The following is an 18,787-nucleotide window of genomic DNA, read 5'->3' as shown; positions in this document are numbered from 1 at the left end:
CCACGATGCTTCCTGACCAACACCTAAGACCGCTCTGCTTCCTGACCAACACGTAACGCCCCTCTGCTTCCTGACCAACACGTAACGCCGCTTTGCTTCCTGTCCAACACGTAACGCCGCTCTGCTTCCTGACCAACACGTAACGCCGCTCTGCTTCCTGACCAACACGTAACGCCGCTTTGCTTCCTGACCAACACGTAACGCCGCTCTGCTTCCTGACCAACACGTAACGCCGCTCTGCTTCCTGACCAACACGTAACGCCACGATGCTTCCTGACCAACACGTAACGCCGCTCTGCTTCCTGACCAACACGTAACGCCCCTCTGCTTCCTGACCAACACGTAACGCCACGATGCTTCCTGACCAACACGTAACACCGCTCTGCTTCCTGACCAACACGTAACGCCGCTCTGCTTCCTGACCAACACGTAACGCCGCTCTGCTTCCTGACCAACACGTAACGCCGCTCTGCTTCCTGACCAACACGTAACGCCGCTCTGCTTCCTGACCAACACGTAACGCCGCTCTGCTTCCTGACCAACATGTAACGCCACGATGCTTCCTGACCAACACGTAACACCGCTCTGCTTCCTGACCAACACGTAACGCCGCTCTGCTTCTGGACCAACAAGTATAGACACGATGCTTCCTGACCAACACGTAACGCCGCTCTGCTTCCTGTCCAACACGTAACGCCGCTCTGCTTCCTGACCAACACGTAACGCCGCTCTGCTTCCTGACCAACACGTAACGCCGCTCTGCTTCCTGACCAACACGTAACGCCGCTCTGCTTCCTGACCAACACGTAACGCCGCTCTGCTTCCTGACCAACACGTAACGCCACTCTGCTTCCTGACCAACATGTAACGCCGCTCTGTTTCCTGACCAAGACGTCACGCCATGATGCTTCCTGACCAAGACGTCACGCCATGATGCTTCCTGACCAAAACGTAACACCGCTTTCCTTCCTGACCAACACGTCACGGCGCTCTGCTTCCTGACCAACACGTAACGCCGCTCTGCCTTCTGACCAACACGTAACGCCACGATGCTTCCTGACCAACACGTAACGCCGCTCTGCTTCCTGACCAACACGTAACGCCACGATGCTTCCTGACCAACACGTAACGCCACGATGCTTCCTGACCAACACGTAACGTCGCTCTGCTTCCTGACCAACACGTAACGCCACGATGCTTCCTGACCAACACGTAACGCCGCTCTGCTTTCTGACCAACACGCAACACCACTCTGCTTCCTGACCAACACGTAACGTCGCTCTGCTTCCTGACCAACACATAACGCCGCTCTGCTTCCTGACCAACACGTAACGCCGCTCTGCTTTCTGACCAACACGTAACACCGCTCTGCTTTCTGACCAACACGTAACACCGCTCTGCTTCCTGACCAACACGTAACGCCACGATGCTTCCTGACCAACACGTAACGCCGCTCTGCTTTCTGACAAACACGTAACGCCGCTCTGCTTTCTGACCAACACGTAACGCCGCTCTGCTTTCTGACCAACACATAACGCCACGATGCTTCCTGACCAACACGTAACGCCGCTCTGCTTCCTGACCAACACGTAACACCGCTCTTCTTCCTGACCAACACGTAACGTCGCTCTGCTTCCTGACCAACACGTAACGCCGCTCTGCTTCTTGACCAACACGTAACGCCGCTCTGCTTCCTGACCAACACGTAACGCCGCTCTGCTTCCTGACCAACACGTAACGCCGCTCTGCTTTCTGACCAACACGTGACGCCGCTCTACTTCCTGACCAACACGTGACGCCGCTCTGCTTCTTGACCAACACGTAACGCCGCTCTGCTTCCTGACCAACACGTAACGCCGCTCTGCTTTCTGACCAACACGTGACGCCGCTCTGCTTTCTGACCAACACGTGACGCCGCTCTACTTCCTGACCAACACGTGACGCCGCTCTGCTTCCTGACCAACACGTAACGCCGCTCTGCTTCCTGACCAACACGTAACGCCGCTCTGCTTCCTGACCAACACGTAACGCCGCTCTGCTTCCTGACCAACATGTAACGCCGCTCTGTTTCCTGACCAAGACGTCACGCCATGATGCTTCCTGACCAAGACGTCACGCCATGATGCTTCCTGACCAAGACGTCACGCCATGATGCTTCCTGACCAAGACGTCACGCCATGATGCTTCCTGACCAACACGTAACGCCGCTCTGCTTCCTGACCAACACGTAACGCCACGATGCTTCCTGACCAACACGTAACGCCACGATGCTTCCGGACCAAAACGTAACGCCATGATGCTTCCTGACCAACACGTAACGCCGCTCTGCTTTCTGACCAACACGCAACACCACTCTGCTTCCTGACCAACACGTAACGTCGCTCTGCTTCCTGACCAACACGTAACGCCACGATGCTTCCTGACCAACACGTAACGCTGCTCTGCTTTCTGACCAACACGTAACGCCGCTCTGTTTTCTGACCAACACGTAACGCCGCTCTACTTCCTGACCAACATGTAACGCCGCTCTGTTTCCTGACCAAGACGTCACGCCATGATGCTTCCTGACCAAGACGTAACGCCATGATGCTTCCTGACCAACACGTCACGCCAGGATGCTTCCTGACCAAAACGTAACACCGCTTTCCTTCCTGACCAACACGTCACGGCGCTCTGCTTCCTGACCAACACGTAACGCCGCTCTGCCTTCTGACCAACACGTAACGCCACGATGCTTCCTGACCAACACGTAACGCCGCTCTGCTTCCTGACCAACACGTAACGCCACGATGCTTCCTGACCAACACGTAACGCCACGATGCTTCCTGACCAACACGTAACGCCGCTCTGCTTCTGGACCAACAAGTATAGACACGATGCTTCCTGACCAACACGTAACGCCGCTCTGCTTCCTGTCCAACACGTAACGCCGCTCTGCTTCCTGACCAACACGTAACGCCGCTCTGCTTCCTGACCAACACGTAACGCCGCTCTGCTTCCTGACCAACACGTAACGCCGCTCTGCTTCCTGACCAACACGTAACGCCGCTCTGCTTCCTGACCAACACGTAACGCCACTCTGCTTCCTGACCAACATGTAACGCCGCTCTGTTTCCTGACCAAGACGTCACGCCATGATGCTTCCTGACCAAGACGTCACGCCATGATGCTTCCTGACCAAAACGTAACACCGCTTTCCTTCCTGACCAACACGTCACGGCGCTCTGCTTCCTGACCAACACGTAACGCCGCTCTGCCTTCTGACCAACACGTAACGCCACGATGCTTCCTGACCAACACGTAACGCCGCTCTGCTTCCTGACCAACACGTAACGCCACGATGCTTCCTGACCAACACGTAACGCCACGATGCTTCCTGACCAACACGTAACGCCGCTCTGCTTTCTGACCAACACGTAACACCGCTCTGCTTCCTGACCAACACGTAACGTCGCTCTGCTTCCTGACCAACACGTAACGCCACGATGCTTCCTGACCAACACGTAACGCCGCTCTGCTTTCTGACCAACACGTAACGCCGCTCTGCTTTCTGACCAACACATAACGCCACGATGCTTCCTGACCAACACGTAACGCCGCTCTGCTTCCTGACCAACACGTAACACCGCTCTGCTTCCTGACCAACACGTAACGTCGCTCTGCTTCCTGACCAACACGTAACGCCGCTCTGCTTTCTGACCAACACGTAACGCCGCTCTGCTTTCTGACCAACACGTAACGCCGCTCTGCTTTCTGACCAACACGTAACGCCGCTCTGCTTTCTGACCAACACGTAACGCCGCTCTGCTTTCTGACCAACACGTGACGCCGCTCTACTTCCTGACCAACACGTGACGCCGCTCTGCTTCTTGACCAACACGTAACGCCGCTCTGCTTTCTGACCAACACGTAACGCCGCTCTGCTTTCTGACCAACACGTAACGCCGCTCTGCTTTCTGACCAACACGTAACGCCGCTCTGCTTTCTGACCAACACGTGACGCCGCTCTACTTCCTGACCAACACGTAACGCCGCTCTGCTTCCTGACCAACACGTAACGCCGCTCTGCTTCCTGACCAACACGTGACGCCGCTCTGCTTTCTGACCAACACGTGACGCCGCTCTACTTCCTGACCAACACGTGACGCCGCTCTGCTTCCTGACCAACACGTAACGCCGCTCTGCTTCCTGACCAACACGTAACGCCGCTCTGCTTCCTGACCAACACGTAACGCCGCTCTGCTTCCTGACCAACATGTAACGCCGCTCTGTTTCCTGACCAAGAGGTCACGCCATGATGCTTCCTGACCAAGACGTCACGCCATGATGCTTCCTGACCAAGACGTCACGCCATGATGCTTCCTGACCAACACGTAACGCCGCTCTGCTTCCTGACCAACACGTAACGCCACGATGCTTCCTGACCAACACGTAACGCCACGATGCTTCCGGACCAAAACGTAACGCCATGATGCTTCCTGACCAACACGTAACGCCGCTCTGCTTTCTGACCAACACGCAACACCACTCTGCTTCCTGACCAACACGTAACGTCGCTCTGCTTCCTGACCAACACGTAACGCCACGATGCTTCCTGACCAACACGTAACGCTGCTCTGCTTTCTGACCAACACGTAACGCCGCTCTGTTTTCTGACCAACACGTAACGCCGCTCTGTTTTCTGACCAACATGTAACGCCGCTCTGTTTCCTGACCAAGACGTCACGCCATGATGCTTCCTGACCAAGACGTCACGCCATGATGCTTTCTGACCAACACATAACGCCACGATGCTTCCTGACCAACACGTAACGCCGCTCTGCTTCCTGACCAACACGTAACACCGCTCTGCTTCCTGACCAACACGTAACGTCGCTCTGCTTCCTGACCAACACGTAACGCCGCTCTGCTTCTTGACCAACACGTAACGCCGCTCTGCTTCCTGACCAACACGTAACGCCGCTCTGCTTCCTGACCAACACGTAACGCCGCTCTGCTTTCTGACCAACACGTGACGCCGCTCTACTTCCTGACCAACACGTGACGCCGCTCTGCTTCTTGACCAACACGTAACGCCGCTCTGCTTCCTGACCAACACGTAACGCCGCTCTGCTTTCTGACCAACACGTGACGCCGCTCTGCTTTCTGACCAACACGTGACGCCGCTCTACTTCCTGACCAACACGTGACGCCGCTCTGCTTCCTGACCAACACGTAACGCCGCTCTGCTTCCTGACCAACACGTAACGCCGCTCTGCTTCCTGACCAACACGTAACGCCGCTCTGCTTCCTGACCAACATGTAACGCCGCTCTGTTTCCTGACCAAGACGTCACGCCATGATGCTTCCTGACCAAGACGTCACGCCATGATGCTTCCTGACCAAGACGTCACGCCATGATGCTTCCTGACCAAGACGTCACGCCATGATGCTTCCTGACCAACACGTAACGCCGCTCTGCTTCCTGACCAACACGTAACGCCACGATGCTTCCTGACCAACACGTAACGCCACGATGCTTCCGGACCAAAACGTAACGCCATGATGCTTCCTGACCAACACGTAACGCCGCTCTGCTTTCTGACCAACACGCAACACCACTCTGCTTCCTGACCAACACGTAACGTCGCTCTGCTTCCTGACCAACACGTAACGCCACGATGCTTCCTGACCAACACGTAACGCTGCTCTGCTTTCTGACCAACACGTAACGCCGCTCTGTTTTCTGACCAACACGTAACGCCGCTCTACTTCCTGACCAACATGTAACGCCGCTCTGTTTCCTGACCAAGACATCACGCCATGATGCTTCCTGACCAAGACGTAACGCCATGATGCTTCCTGACCAACACGTCACGCCAGGATGCTTCCTGACCAAAACGTAACACCGCTTTCCTTCCTGACCAACACGTCACGGCGCTCTGCTTCCTGACCAACACGTAACGCCGCTCTGCCTTCTGACCAACACGTAACGCCACGATGCTTCTGGACCAACAAGTATAGACACGATGCTTCCTGACCAACACGTAACGCCACGATGCTTCCTGACCAACACGTAACGCCACGATGCTTCCTGACCAACACGTAACGCCACGATGCTTCCTGACCAAAACGTAACGCCACGATGCTTCCTGACCAACACGTAACGCCGCTCTGCTTTCTGACCAACACGTAACGCCGCTCTGCTTCCTGACCAACATGTAACGCCACGATGCTTCCTGACCAACACGTAACGCCGCTCTGCTTCCTGACCAACACGTAACGCCGCTCTGCTTCCTGACCAACACGTAACGCCGCTCTGCTTCCTGACCAACATGTAACGCCACGATGCTTCCTGACCAACACGTAACACCGCTCTGCTTCCTGACCAACACGTAACGCCGCTCTGCTTCTGGACCAACAAGTATAGACACGATGCTTCCTGACCAACACGTAACGCCGCTCTGCTTCCTGTCCAACACGTAACGCCGCTCTGCTTCCTGACCAACACGTAACGCCGCTCTGCTTCCTGACCAACACGTAACGCCGCTCTGCTTCCTGACCAACACGTAACGCCGCTCTGCTTCCTGACCAACACGTAACGCCGCTCTGCTTCCTGACCAACACGTAACGCCACTCTGCTTCCTGACCAACATGTAACGCCGCTCTGTTTCCTGACCAAGACGTCACGCCATGATGCTTCCTGACCAAGACGTCACGCCATGATGCTTCCTGACCAAAACGTAACACCGCTTTCCTTCCTGACCAACACGTCACGGCGCTCTGCTTCCTGACCAACACGTAACGCCGCTCTGCCTTCTGACCAACACGTAACGCCACGATGCTTCCTGACCAACACGTAACGCCGCTCTGCTTCCTGACCAACACGTAACGCCACGATGCTTCCTGACCAACACGTAACGTCGCTCTGCTTCCTGACCAACACGTAACGCCGCTCTGCTTTCTGACCAACACGTCACGGCGCTCTGCTTCCTGACCAACACGTAACGCCGCTCTGCCTTCTGACCAACACGTAACGCCACGATGCTTCCTGACCAACACGTAACGCCGCTCTGCTTCCTGACCAACACGTAACGCCACGATGCTTCCTGACCAACACGTAACGCCACGATGCTTCCTGACCAACACGTAACGCCGCTCTGCTTCTGGACCAACAAGTATAGACACGATGCTTCCTGACCAACACGTAACGCCGCTCTGCTTCCTGTCCAACACGTAACGCCGCTCTGCTTCCTGACCAACACGTAACGCCGCTCTGCTTCCTGACCAACACGTAACGCCGCTCTGCTTCCTGACCAACACGTAACGCCGCTCTGCTTCCTGACCAACACGTAACGCCGCTCTGCTTCCTGACCAACACGTAACGCCACTCTGCTTCCTGACCAACATGTAACGCCGCTCTGTTTCCTGACCAAGACGTCACGCCATGATGCTTCCTGACCAAGACGTCACGCCATGATGCTTCCTGACCAAAACGTAACACCGCTTTCCTTCCTGACCAACACGTCACGGCGCTCTGCTTCCTGACCAACACGTAACGCCGCTCTGCCTTCTGACCAACACGTAACGCCACGATGCTTCCTGACCAACACGTAACGCCGCTCTGCTTCCTGACCAACACGTAACGCCACGATGCTTCCTGACCAACACGTAACGCCACGATGCTTCCTGACCAACACGTAACGCCGCTCTGCTTTCTGACCAACACGTAACACCGCTCTGCTTCCTGACCAACACGTAACGTCGCTCTGCTTCCTGACCAACACGTAACGCCACGATGCTTCCTGACCAACACGTAACGCCGCTCTGCTTTCTGACCAACACGTAACGCCGCTCTGCTTTCTGACCAACACGTAACGCCGCTCTGCTTTCTGACCAACACGTAACGCCGCTCTGCTTCCTGACCAACACGTAACACCGCTCTGCTTTCTGACCAACACGTAACGCCGCTCTGCTTTCTGACCAACACGTAACGCCGCTCTGCTTTCTGACCAACACGTAACGCCGCTCTGCTTTCTGACCAACACGTAACGCCGCTCTGCTTCCTGACCAACACGTAACACCGCTCTGCTTCCTGACCAACACGTAACGTCGCTCTGCTTCCTGACCAACACGTAACGCCGCTCTGCTTTCTGACCAACACGTAACGCCGCTCTGCTTTCTGACCAACACGTAACGCCGCTCTGCTTTCTGACCAACACGTAACGCCGCTCTGCTTTCTGACCAACACGTAACGCCGCTCTGCTTTCTGACCAACACGTGACGCCGCTCTACTTCCTGACCAACACGTGACGCCGCTCTGCTTCTTGACCAACACGTAACGCCGCTCTGCTTTCTGACCAACACGTAACGCCGCTCTGTTTCCTGACCAACACGTAACGCCGCTCTGCTTTCTGACCAACACGTAACGCCGCTCTGCTTTCTGACCAACACGTGACGCCGCTCTACTTCCTGACCAACACGTGACGCCGCTCTGCTTCCTGACCAACACGTAACGCCGCTCTGCTTCCTGACCAACACGTAACGCCGCTCTGCTTCCTGACCAACACGTAACGCCGCTCTGCTTCCTGACCAACATGTAACGCCGCTCTGTTTCCTGACCAAGACGTCACGCCATGATGCTTCCTGACCAAGACGTCACGCCATGATGCTTCCTGACCAAGACGTCACGCCATGATGCTTCCTGACCAACACGTAACGCCGCTCTGCTTCCTGACCAACACGTAACGCCACGATGCTTCCTGACCAACACGTAACGCCACGATGCTTCCGGACCAAAACGTAACGCCATGATGCTTCCTGACCAACACGTAACGCCGCTCTGCTTTCTGACCAACACGCAACACCACTCTGCTTCCTGACCAACACGTAACGTCGCTCTGCTTCCTGACCAACACGTAACGCCACGATGCTTCCTGACCAACACGTAACGCTGCTCTGCTTTCTGACCAACACGTAACGCCGCTCTGTTTTCTGACCAACACGTAACGCCGCTCTACTTCCTGACCAACATGTAACGCCGTTCTGTTTCCTGACCAAGACGTCACGCCATGATGCTTCCTGACCAAGACGTCACGCCATGATGCTTCCTGACCAACACGTCACGCCAGGATGCTTCCTGACCAAAACGTAACACCGCTTTCCTTCCTGACCAACACGTCACGGCGCTCTGCTTCCTGACCAACACGTAACGCCGCTCTGCCTTCTGACCAACACGTAACGCCACGATGCTTCCTGACCAACACGTAACGCCGCTCTGCTTTCTGACCAACACGTAACGCCGCTCTGCTTTCTGACCAACACGTAACGCCGCTCTGCTTTCTGACCAACACGTAACGCCGCTCTGCTTTCTGACCAACACGTAACACCGCTCTGCTTTCTGACCAACACGTAACGTCGCTCTGCTTCCTGACCAACACGTAACGCCGCTCTACTTCCTGACCAACACGTAACGCCGCGATGCTTCCTGACCAACACATAACGCCACGATGCTTCCTGACCAACACGTAACGCCGCTCTGCTTTCTGACCAACACGTAACGCCGCTCTACTTCCTGACCAACACGTGACGCCGCTCTGCTTCTTGACCAACACGTAACGCCGCTCTGCTTCCTGACCAACACGTAACGCCGCTCTGCTTCCTGACCAACACGTAACGCCGCTCTACTTCCTGACCAACACGTAACGCCGCTCTACTTCCTGACCAACACGTAACGCCGCTCTGCTTCCTGACCAACACGTAACGCCGCTCTGCTTCCTGACCAACACGTAACGCCGCTCTGCTTCCTGACCAACACGTAACGCCGCTCTGCTTCCTGACCAACACGTAACGCCGCTCTGCTTTCTGACCAACACGTAACGCCGCTCTGCTTCCTGACCAACACGTAACGCCGCTCTGCTTCCTGACCAACACGTAACGCCGCTCTGCTTTCTGACCAACACGTAACGCCGCTCTGCTTCCTGACCAACACGTAACGCCGCTCTACTTCCTGACCAACACGTAACGCCGCTCTGCTTTCTGACCAACACGTAACGCCGCTCTGCTTCCTGACCAACACGTAACGCCGCTCTGCTTTCTGACCAACACGTAACGCCACTCTGCTTCCTGACCAACACGTAACGCCACGATGCTTCCTGACCAACACGTAACGCCACGATGCTTCCTGACCAACACGTAACGCCACTCTGCTTCCTGACCAACACGTAACGCCACTCTGCTTCCTGCAGGATGTCACGGAAACTCTGCAGAGGATCATGACAAGTTTGAAGCTTCACATGTACAGTTTAGCATACAATACACTGCCGGACACATGTTCCCAATAAATCCAATGAGAAAGTGTGTCCAAATTTTGACTGGTGGTTTACATGATGGAAAACACACGTGTGTACAGGAAGATCAATGTTTTGATGTGCAGCTGAGAGCAGTGTGTCTCTCAGTCAGGTGTGGGATTAAGGTGATCTAGTTAAGATTCCCAGGTTGTGGTTGGAACTCCTGTCAGAACCGGCTGAGCGCTGCCAGTCCAGCATGCAGAGGGATGACTGACACTCTCCTCCATGTCTCATTCTCCTCAGAGACTCACAGTCGTCAATAATTCAGCAGGAAGGTAGACCGTCCGTACAGCATGGAGAGGAAATTCTGTCTTCATCATATCCATCTGTCGTTCCTTCCTTTCTTCTACTCGCTATCTGCCGTTGCCCGCCCCCACCGCGACATTCACTCTTTCCATATTGCACCACTTCAATAATTCAAGGTTCTATATAAAAGTCAATGAAATTTGCCATACCTCGGGTCATTACGATGCCTGCCAGGGATTTGTGTCGTGCATGCGCAGAACTGCAGCCACCCACCAGCGACCGGTACTTCTCCCTCACCAGGTGGAATATCGAATCAGCAAAGTCCTTAAAAACACAAAACCTTCTTTAATTCAAACAAGCTGCAGACCAGTTAACCTGCCTGCCCAGAACCAATCAGATTATCCGGCAGGTAAACGCACCTGCTTCATGTTACAGCTCGTTAATCTGATCAGAACCAATCAGATAATCCGGCAGGTAAACATCACAGGAAAACATGTAAGCCACATGTGATCTACATTATGGTAGATCAGGTTTAATAGAGTGATGGGATCTCCACAGAACCATTACTAAAGCCCTGTTGGAATATCTGGACAGAGAACAGAAAAAAAGACAAAAACGTTCAAAAAGAGTTTGGAAAGTCCTGATCCTGAAAATCCTGGAGAATCCTGGTGAGTGGATCCTGGAAAATTCTTAAGGGATCCTGGAGAACTTATCCTGGAAAATCTTTTTGGGATCCTGGAGAACTGATCCTGGAAAATAATCCCATGCTCCTAATCTTCCCTACACATTAAACCATCTTTATTTATAAAACATTTCCAGACAAGTAAAGCTGAGACAAAGTTCTGCACATCAGGGATATACCTGGAAGGAATCGTCTTCATGGAAAACGTTCATGAGGCTTCACCCATCACGATCAGATGAAATGACTTCACGCTGCTGTCATTAATCCGAGCTTCCTTTTCCCTTTGCCGCCCTAACAACTAGTCTAACACTGTTCTGGTCCACTTAGTTTTATTTGTGCAGCTCAAAACAGGTAACTTGTCTGTGAGGTGTTTTTCTATCCATGGCTGAATGTGTGTAGAGATGAAACAGCTGTGAACCCTTCAACCTGAGAGAACTGTAAAATATTGATTTTCAGACAGGTGAAGGAAGAGGAAAAATGAGAAAAGAGAATGGATGTGATTGGAGGACACAATGAAAAACATTTACACACATCCTCTGAGAGTCTTTGTCCTAGTGGAGAAACTAAAGGTTTAAAGAAGTGGCAAACTTGTGGTGGCATAAGGTTAAAACACATTTCACAGTGAAATTATTGACTGCAAAATCAATAAAACAGTCAAATAAAATGTGAGTAATTGGTGTGATGAACATATATATTCTTTTTGTAAGAATTTCTGTTAAAGAAAGAGCATGCTGAAACTTCCTCTAAATATGCTGCTGGGTCTCAGGACTGTATCTGGTTGCATGGGTCAGAACATGTACACACACAGTAAATCACAGAGTTCCTCAGGATTCTGTACTTTGACCATACTTTTCATATTTTAGATTATGGTGGTGTAAATGTACTCAGATATACTTCACCATGAAACAAATCAGTTTGTAGAGACGTAGCAGATATTTAGTAAAAATATAATGTAGATGCAGCCAAGATGTAATAAAGATGCAGCCAAGATGTAATAAAGATGTAGGAAAGATGTAATAAAGATGTAGGAAAGATGTAATAAAGATGTAGGAAAGATGTAATAAAGATGTAGCAGAGATGTAATAAAGATGTAGGAAAGATGTAATAAAGATGTAGGAAAGATGTAATAAAGATGTAGGAAAGATGTAGGAAAGATGTAATAAAGATGTAGCAGAGATGTAATAAAGATGTAGGAAAGATGTAATAAAGATGTAGCAGAGATGTAATAAAGATGCAGCCAAGATGTAATAAAGATGTAGGAAAGATGTAATAAAGATGCAGCCAAGATGTAATAAAGATGTAGGAAAGATGTAATAAAGATGTAGGAAAGATGTCATAAAGATGTAGGAAAGATGTAATAAAGATGTAGCAGAGATGTAATAAAGATGTAGGAAAGCTGTAATAAAGATGTAGCAGAGATGTAATAAAGATGCAGCAGAGATGTAATAAAGATGTAGGAAAGATGTAATAAAGATGCAGCCAAGATGTAATAAAGATGCAGCCAAGATGTAATAAAGATGTAGGAAAGATGTAATAAAGATGTAGGAAAGATGTAATAAAGATGTAGGAAAGATGTAATAAAGATGTAGCAGAGATGTAATAAAGATGTAGGAAAGATGTAATAAAGATGTAGGAAAGATGTAATAAAGATGTAGGAAAGATGTAATAAAGATGTAGCAGAGATGTAATAAAGATGTAGGAAAGATGTAATAAAGATGTAGCAGAGATGTAATAAAGATGTAGCAGAGGTGTAATAAAGATGTAGCAGAGATGCTATAAAGAGTTTGGATGCTGTGTTTGTAGCCGAGCAACGACGGAGCTGATGACGTCACAGGCTGTGTCTGGTGCGGTACCAGGTATTATATAAACTGCTACCAGAATAACACAGGTAAACTCTCTGGGTAAATAATATGGACGGAAGCTCACAGCTAACAGTTCCATGTCCCTTGTGCATATCTTCTCCTTGACAGTAACATGTCCAGGATGACACCAACGCTGGTTAACCAGCACTGCAATTCCACCACCCTTTAGCTTTCCGCTGTGTTGTCTACTGCGGTCTGCACGGACCGTTTTAAAGCCCGGTACAGACACATTACAGTCAGGGATGTGTTCATGCAGCCATGTCTCGGTGAAGCACATAATACTGCACTCTCTATATTCTTTCTGAGACCTTGTTAGCATCTCAAGCTCGTCCATTTTGTTAGCTAGCGATCTCACATTACCCAATAGGATGGTTGGGAGAAATGGTTTAAATCGCCATCGTTTTCTCCTCTGCCTCACTCCCGCTTTGCATCCTCTTCTCTTTCTTTTCAACTCCATCGGGATTTGATGTGTTGTTTCGCTGATAAACCTGATCTTGGAGAGTTTAATCAGTTGATCCCGATTGTAAACAAGTCTTTCGTTGCTATGGAGACTCATCATAACAAGTCTTGAAAGAGCCAAAAATACGCAGAAAAATCTTCCTTGCAGCACACCCGGCATGAAATCCTCAGAAAAAAAAAAACCTAATTTAAACTCTTCTATGTGAGAAGAGTTTGGACTTTTAAAAAAAAATCAAGATAGCAGGTCAGAACTATTTGCTGCCATCAGGCGGTGCAATCTAGAATGAAATGTTCTGAAATGTACATGGAGCTGTTAGCGTCTACATGGAGCTGTTAGGATCTACATGGAGCTGTTAGCGTCTACATGGAGCTGTTAGCGTCTACATGGAGCTGTTAGCGTCTACATGGAGCTGTTAGGATCTACATGGAGCTGTTAGGATCTACATGGAGCTGTTAGCGTCTACATGGAGCTGTTAGGATCTACATGGAGCTGTTAGCGTCTACATGGAGCTGTTAGCGTCTACATGGAGCTGTTAGGATCTACATGGAGCTGTTAGCGTCTACATGGAGCTGTTAGGATCTACATGGAGCTGTTAGCGTCTACATGGAGCTGTTAGCGTCTACATGGAGCTGTTAGGATCTACATGGAGCTGTTAGCGTCTACATGGAGCTGTTAGGATCTACATGGAGCTGTTAGCGTCTACATGGAGCTGTTAGCGTCTACATGGAGCTGTTAGGATCTACATGGAGCTGTTAGGATCTACATGGAGCTGTTAGGATCTACATGGAGCTGTTAGCGTCTACATGGAGCTGTTAGGATCTACATGGAGCTGTTAGGATCTACATGGAGCTGTTAGCGTGTACATGGAGCTGTTAGCGTCTACATGGAGCTGTTAGCGTCTACATGGAGCTGTTAGGATCTACATGGAGCTGTTAGCGTCTACATGGAGCTGTTAGGATCTACATGGAGCTGTTAGCGTCTACATGGAGCTGTTAGCGTCTACATGGAGCTGTTAGCGTCTATATGGAGCTGTTAGGATCTACATGGAGCTGTTAGCGTCTACATGGAGCTGTTAGGATCTACATGGAGCTGTTAGCGTCTACATGGAGCTGTTAGGATCTACATGGAGCTGTTAGCGTCTACATGGAGCTGTTAGGATCTACATGGAGCTGTTAGCGTCTACATGGAGCTGTTAGGATCTACATGGAGCTGTTAGCGTCTACATGGAGCTGTTAGCGTCTACATAGAGCTGTTAGGATCTACATGGAGCTGTTAGCGTCTACATGGAGCTGTTAGGATCTACATGGAGCTGTTAGCGTCTACATGGAGCTGTTAGGATCTACATGGAGCTGTTAGGATCTACATGGAGCTGTTAGCGTCTACATGGAGCTGTTAGGATCTACATGGAGCTGTTAGCGTCTACATGGAGCTGTTAGGATCTACATGGAGCTGTTAGGATCTACATGGAGCTGTTAGGATCTACATGGAGCTGTTAGCGTCTACATGGAGCTGTTAGGATCTACATGGAGCTGTTAGGATCTACATGGAGCTGTTAGCGTGTACATGGAGCTGTTAGCGTCTACATGGAGCTGTTAGGATCTACATGGAGCTGTTAGGATCTACATGGAGCTGTTAGCGTCTACATGGAGCTGTTAGGATCTACATGGAGCTGTTAGCGTCTACATGGAGCTGTTAGCGTCTACATGGAGCTGTTAGGATCTACATGGAGCTGTTAGCGTCTACATGGAGCTGTTAGCGTCTACATGGAGCTGTTAGGATCTACATGGAGCTGTTAGCGTCTATATGGAGCTGTTAGGATCTACATGGAGCTGTTAGCGTCTACATGGAGCTGTTAGGATCTACATGGAGCTGTTAGGATCTACATGGAGCTGTTAGCGTCTACATGGAGCTGTTAGGATCTACATGGAGCTGTTAGCGTCTACATGGAGCTGTTAGGATCTACATGGAGCTGTTAGGATCTACATGGAGCTGTTAGGATCTACATGGAGCTGTTAGCGTCTACATGGAGCTGTTAGGATCTACATGGAGCTGTTAGGATCTACATGGAGCTGTTAGCGTCTACATGGAGCTGTTAGGATCTACATGGAGCTGTTAGGATCTACATGGAGCTGTTAGCGTCTACATGGAGCTGTTAGGATCTACATGGAGCTGTTAGGATCTACATGGAGCTGTTAGCGTCTACATGGAGCTGTTAGCGTCTACATGGAGCTGTTAGGATCTACATGGAGCTGTTAGCGTCTACATGGAGCTGTTAGGATCTACATGGAGCTGTTAGCGTCTACATGGAGCTGTTAGGATCTACATGGAGCTGTTAGCGTCTACATGGAGCTGTTAGGATCTACATGGAGCTGTTAGCGTCTACATGGAGCTGTTAGCGTCTACATGGAGCTGTTAGCGTCTACATGGAGCTGTTAGGATCTACATGGAGCTGTTAGCGTCTACATGGAGCTGTTAGGATCTACATGGAGCTGTTAGGATCTACATGGAGCTGTTAGCGTCTACATGGAGCTGTTAGGATCTACATGGAGCTGTTAGCGTTTACATGGAGCTTTCAGAATATGCATTTAAATGGAGTTTGATTAAAGGTACTTTCCAACAGCAGCAGGAGGTGATTGATGGAGGCCCAACTCAGTGGTTCTGAAGATCTAATTGGCTACAGGAAGCCGATGTTAAACAGAAAGTTTATTCTTTTTTTTTTTTGTTTTTTCAAACTTTGTTTTTTATTAGTTTTTATGCAAACACACAAACAACAAAAATCGCAAGAAAAAATTCACATAAAAGATATTAAATAACGAAATAGAAACTTGCAAAAACAAAATTGACAACAATAAAGCATCTGTCTGGATATTTCTTGATATATTCCGCATTACACCAATATTTCCATTTAGTAGTTTACAACGTCCTATGTGTCACCTACAAATGAGGTCCATTTTTCCCACTGCTTGTCGTATTTAAATCCTTTCAATCGAAGATTATGTGTCATTTTTTCCATTATCGATATTCCCTCCACAATCTTGATCCAGTCTTCCTGAACAGGAGGATCTGGCTTCAGCCATCTTTTTGCTATTGCCTTCTTGCTTGCAGCCAAGACCACCTTTGTAATAAACATGTCTTCCTTCTTAACAAAGTGTACTATGTTTCCAAGGTACAACACAAGACAAGTATTTGGAATGCTGTAACCCAAAATTTTTGTCAGAGCTGTTCCTAATTCTTCCCAGTATCTGGTGATTTTAGTACAACTCAAACAGAAAGTTTATTCTAAGGAAGGAAAATGGAGAAGAAAAATGTGGAACATTCCTTGGGAGGAGGAGGAACTGGACTTCCAGCAGGAGGCTCTGATTCTGTGCAGCAGCCTTGTTTCTTTTACCTGAAAGTGACATCCAATTAATTTAAAGCAAATCCTGCTCGGCTTGGCAGCGCCGGCCGGTGTCGGTCACAGCGTGAACCCGGAGTCAAGTCTTCCATCCTCATGAAGGCCTTTTCATTGATGACATTACAGAGGAGAGGGAGGGGGCAGCTCAGAGTGGCCTGCAGATCAGAGGTGGAATAGAGCCTGGCAACCAGCCCAGCTCTCCCTCCATCTTACTCCTCCAGGTCCTATTTTCTCTCATTTTCATCTTGTCTCTGTCTTTTCCTTCTCTCTGCTTCATTCTTCTGTCTGTTTCGGTTTGTGGCAGAGAACAGCGACATTCCAGGAACAAGTCGTCTGCCAGAAACATCCCCGTCTCCATCAGCTGATGGGACATCCAGCTGTGTTTATGTCAGCTAACACCTGCCTCCACCTTTTATCCACAGTGTATCTGTCCTCAGTGGGAGCAGCGTGGGACTAATGTAGCAGAAAAACCAGGCCAAGGATCTCCCTCCATCAGAGGCCCCCAAAAACTAGTTGGTTCTGCTTTCTCACAGATGAGCTCCAAGGTTAGCAACGCTCCACTAGCGTCACATGGGGATTCAGTTTTTACAAACTGGCGTCTGTCTGTCTGTAAATGCTACTGATGGATTTGTTCCCTGCATTTCAGACAGGAAGATGACGATGGTGGAAGTCTCTCCAGATATGAAGTTCATTAAATAAACTAATGTCTGCACCTAGTTCTGTTTCTAGTTTTGTTTCTAGTTCTGGTTGGGTTTGGGTTAATCTGGAGGCAGTAATGTGTGTGTGTGTGTGTGTGATGCAGCGTGTCATTGGTGGCCTGACCCCCCTCCTCCTTCTTCATCAGACTCCGGCAACAGCAAAATGAGTTCATGCCCGTCCTTCAATCTAGTCCCCCACCTAGATCCCCATCTAGTTCCTCACCTAGACCTCCATCTAGTTCCCCACTTAAACCTCCATCTAGTCCCCCACCTAGATCTCCATCTAGTTCCTCACCTAGACCTCCATCTAGTTCCCCACTTAAACCTCCATCTAGTCCCCCACCTAGATCTCCATCTAGTTCCTCACCTAGACCTCCATCTAGTTCCCCACTTAAACCTCCATCTAGTCCCCCACCTACATCTCCATCTAGTTCCTCACCTAGACCTCCATCTAGTTCCCCACTTAAACCTCCATCTAGTTCCCCACCTAGACCTCCATCTAGTTCCCCACTTAAACCTCCCATCTAGTCCCCCACCTAGATCTCCATCTAGTTCCTCACCTAGACCTCCATCTAGTTCCCCACTTAAACCTCCATCTAGTCCCCCACCTAGATCTCCATCTAGTTCCTCACCTAGACCTCCATCTAGTTCCCCACTTAAACCTCCATCTAGTCCCCCACCTAGATCTCCATCTAGTTCCTCACCTAGACCTCCATCTAGTTCCCCACTTAAACCTCCATCTAGTTACCCATCTAGACCTCCATCTAGTCCCCCACCTAGATCCCCATCTAGTTCCTCACCTAGACCTCCATCTAGTTACCCATCTAGACCTCCATCTAGTCCCCCACCTAGATCTACATCTAGTTCCCCATCTAGACCTCCATCTAGTTCCCCACTTAAACCTCCATCTAGTCCCCCACCTAGATCTCCATCTAGTTCCCCACCTAGACCTCCATCTAGTCCCACACCTAGATCCCCATCTAGTTCCCTAACTAAACCCCGATCTAGTTCCCCACCTAGACCTCCATCTAGTCCCCCACCTAGATTCCCATCTAGTTCCCCAACTAAACCTCCATCTATTTCCCCATCTAGACCTCCATCTAGTCCCGCACCTTGA

The 18,787-nt window shown here is 50.2% G+C and overlaps 1 protein-coding gene across 1 annotated transcript in view; it reads right to left on the bottom strand.

Annotated features, from left to right (window-relative positions):
* LOC306770482 (double-stranded RNA-specific editase B2-like) overlaps positions 1-18,787 on the bottom strand; it is a gene marked incomplete at both ends in the record, with an annotated part of 389,789 nt that overhangs the window by 180,757 nt on the left and 190,245 nt on the right. The window contains one exon of the mRNA XM_079259335.1: positions 10,784-10,898. Coding sequence (XP_079115461.1) covers positions 10,784-10,898 — 115 coding nt within the window. The remainder of the gene's footprint in view (positions 1-10,783; positions 10,899-18,787) is intronic.

This window comes from Telmatherina bonti (genome assembly GCF_933228915.1).
Source record: "Telmatherina bonti genome assembly, chromosome: 20".
Classification (NCBI taxonomy): domain Eukaryota; kingdom Metazoa; phylum Chordata; class Actinopteri; order Atheriniformes; family Telmatherinidae; genus Telmatherina; species Telmatherina bonti.
This window is presented reverse-complemented; position numbering and strand designations above follow the sequence as displayed.